The sequence below is a fragment of the Coturnix japonica genome, chromosome 25, assembly GCF_001577835.2.
Source record: "Coturnix japonica isolate 7356 chromosome 25, Coturnix japonica 2.1, whole genome shotgun sequence".
Lineage (NCBI taxonomy): Eukaryota > Metazoa > Chordata > Aves > Galliformes > Phasianidae > Coturnix > Coturnix japonica.
Window position 1 is genome coordinate 163,368 of NC_029540.1, and position 1,611 is coordinate 164,978.

The 1,611-nt window shown below is 65.1% G+C and overlaps 1 protein-coding gene across 1 annotated transcript in view; it reads right to left on the bottom strand.

Moving 5' to 3' along the window:
* Positions 1 to 1,611, bottom strand: part of GLMP (glycosylated lysosomal membrane protein) — a 3,699-nt gene that overhangs the window by 1,852 nt on the left and 236 nt on the right. Inside the window, exons 2-3 of the mRNA XM_015884307.2 lie at positions 1,023 to 1,280; positions 581 to 763 (exon numbers count right to left, since the gene is read on the bottom strand). Of these exons, the coding sequence (XP_015739793.1) occupies positions 581 to 763; positions 1,023 to 1,280 (441 nt within the window). The remainder of the gene's footprint in view (positions 1 to 580; positions 764 to 1,022; positions 1,281 to 1,611) is intronic.

The window sequence follows — 1,611 nt, forward strand, 5'->3', positions numbered from 1 at the left end:
GTTCTCCTGGGACACCATCAACGCACACTGAACCAAACGGCGCTGACGGCCGAACTAACGCGGGCGTTCCCAACTGACCAGCGGCAGCTTCTCCCAACGCAGCCTGGCTCTCAGGTAGCGCGTGGGAGTGGGACCACAGGGGGCATGGGGTATCCATTGGGGGGATGGGGTCCATCCATAAGAAAAGAGGAAGAGAGAGATACATCCATGGGGGGATGGGTCCATAAATGGGGGGCTGGGGTCCATCATTCCGGGAGGGCATGGGGTCATAAATGGGGGAATGGGGTCATCCACATGGGGGCATGGGGTCCATCATCAATGGGATGGACCCCATGCCCTCCCATGGATGGATGGACCCCATGCCCTCCCATGGATGGATGGACCCCATGCCCCTGTGGATGGACCCCATGTCCCCCATTTATGGACCCCATGCCCTCCCATGGATGGATGGACCCCATGCCCCCCATTTATGGACCCCATGCCCCCCATGGATGGACCCCATGCCCTGCCATGGATGGACCCCATGCCCCCCATGGATGGACCCCATGCCCCCTGTGGGTGCCCCACTCCCACGGCGCACCCTGAAGGCCAGGCTGCCGTTGGAGAAGCTGCCGCTGGGGTCGGAGTTGGGGACGCCCCGTAGTTCGGCCGTCAGCGCCGTGTGGTTCAGGGTGCGGTTGATGTTGTCCCAGGAGAAATCCGACAGGTCGTAGGTGGGGTAGAAGATCCGCTGTGACTCACTGACCTCGTTGTATTCAAACAGCTGGGGGTGAGGAGGGGGACGGGGCTGGGAAACACCGTGTGGAGCCCAACTGCTCCAATACCATCAGTGCCAACCGGATCCCATCAGCCAGCGCTGTCCTGCGGGGCTCATATGGGCGCAGGGAGGGGCAGCACCGCAGCCCCACATGGCCCCACACAGCCCTACAACCCCATATGACCCTACGACCCTATATGGCCCTACAACCCCACACGGCCCCACAGTCCCGGTGCTCCGTGGCCCCCCCTTGCCCGTCCCGTACCCGTGTGAACACAACGGCCGCCGCGGACACGACGCTGCCGGGCGGTTGGATCCTCACGGCTCCGTCGGGCTCCGCCGACAACAGGCGGCCCCAGTCGATGCTCAGGTCGCCGCCGGTGCCGCTCGTGGCCGCCAGCAGCACCGCGGGGGCCCCGATGCTGCTCCACACGTAGTGAAGGGAATCGCTGCGCCCCGCAGCCAGAACGTGCAGCACGTTCACCGAGGAGCCGTTCCAGCCCGGGTTGAAACGCATCGAAACCTGCGGGACCGGGAGAACGGGGCTGGGAGGAACCGAACGGAACCGAACGGAGCGGAGCGGAACGGAACGGAACGGAACCGAACGGAACGGGACGGGACGGAACCGAACGGAACGGGATGGAACGGAACGGAACGGGACGGAACCGAACGGAACGGGGAGGGGATGGACCGGGACGGAAGAGTGGAATGAGAGAGGGAAGGACCGAGACAGGGATGACGGGACGGACCAAGGGAGGGACGGACAGATGGACACGGGGACGGACAGAAACCGGACGGACGGACGGACTCAGCCCCCACCGAGGCCGCGGGTCGGGGCTGGGGCTGACGGAGCG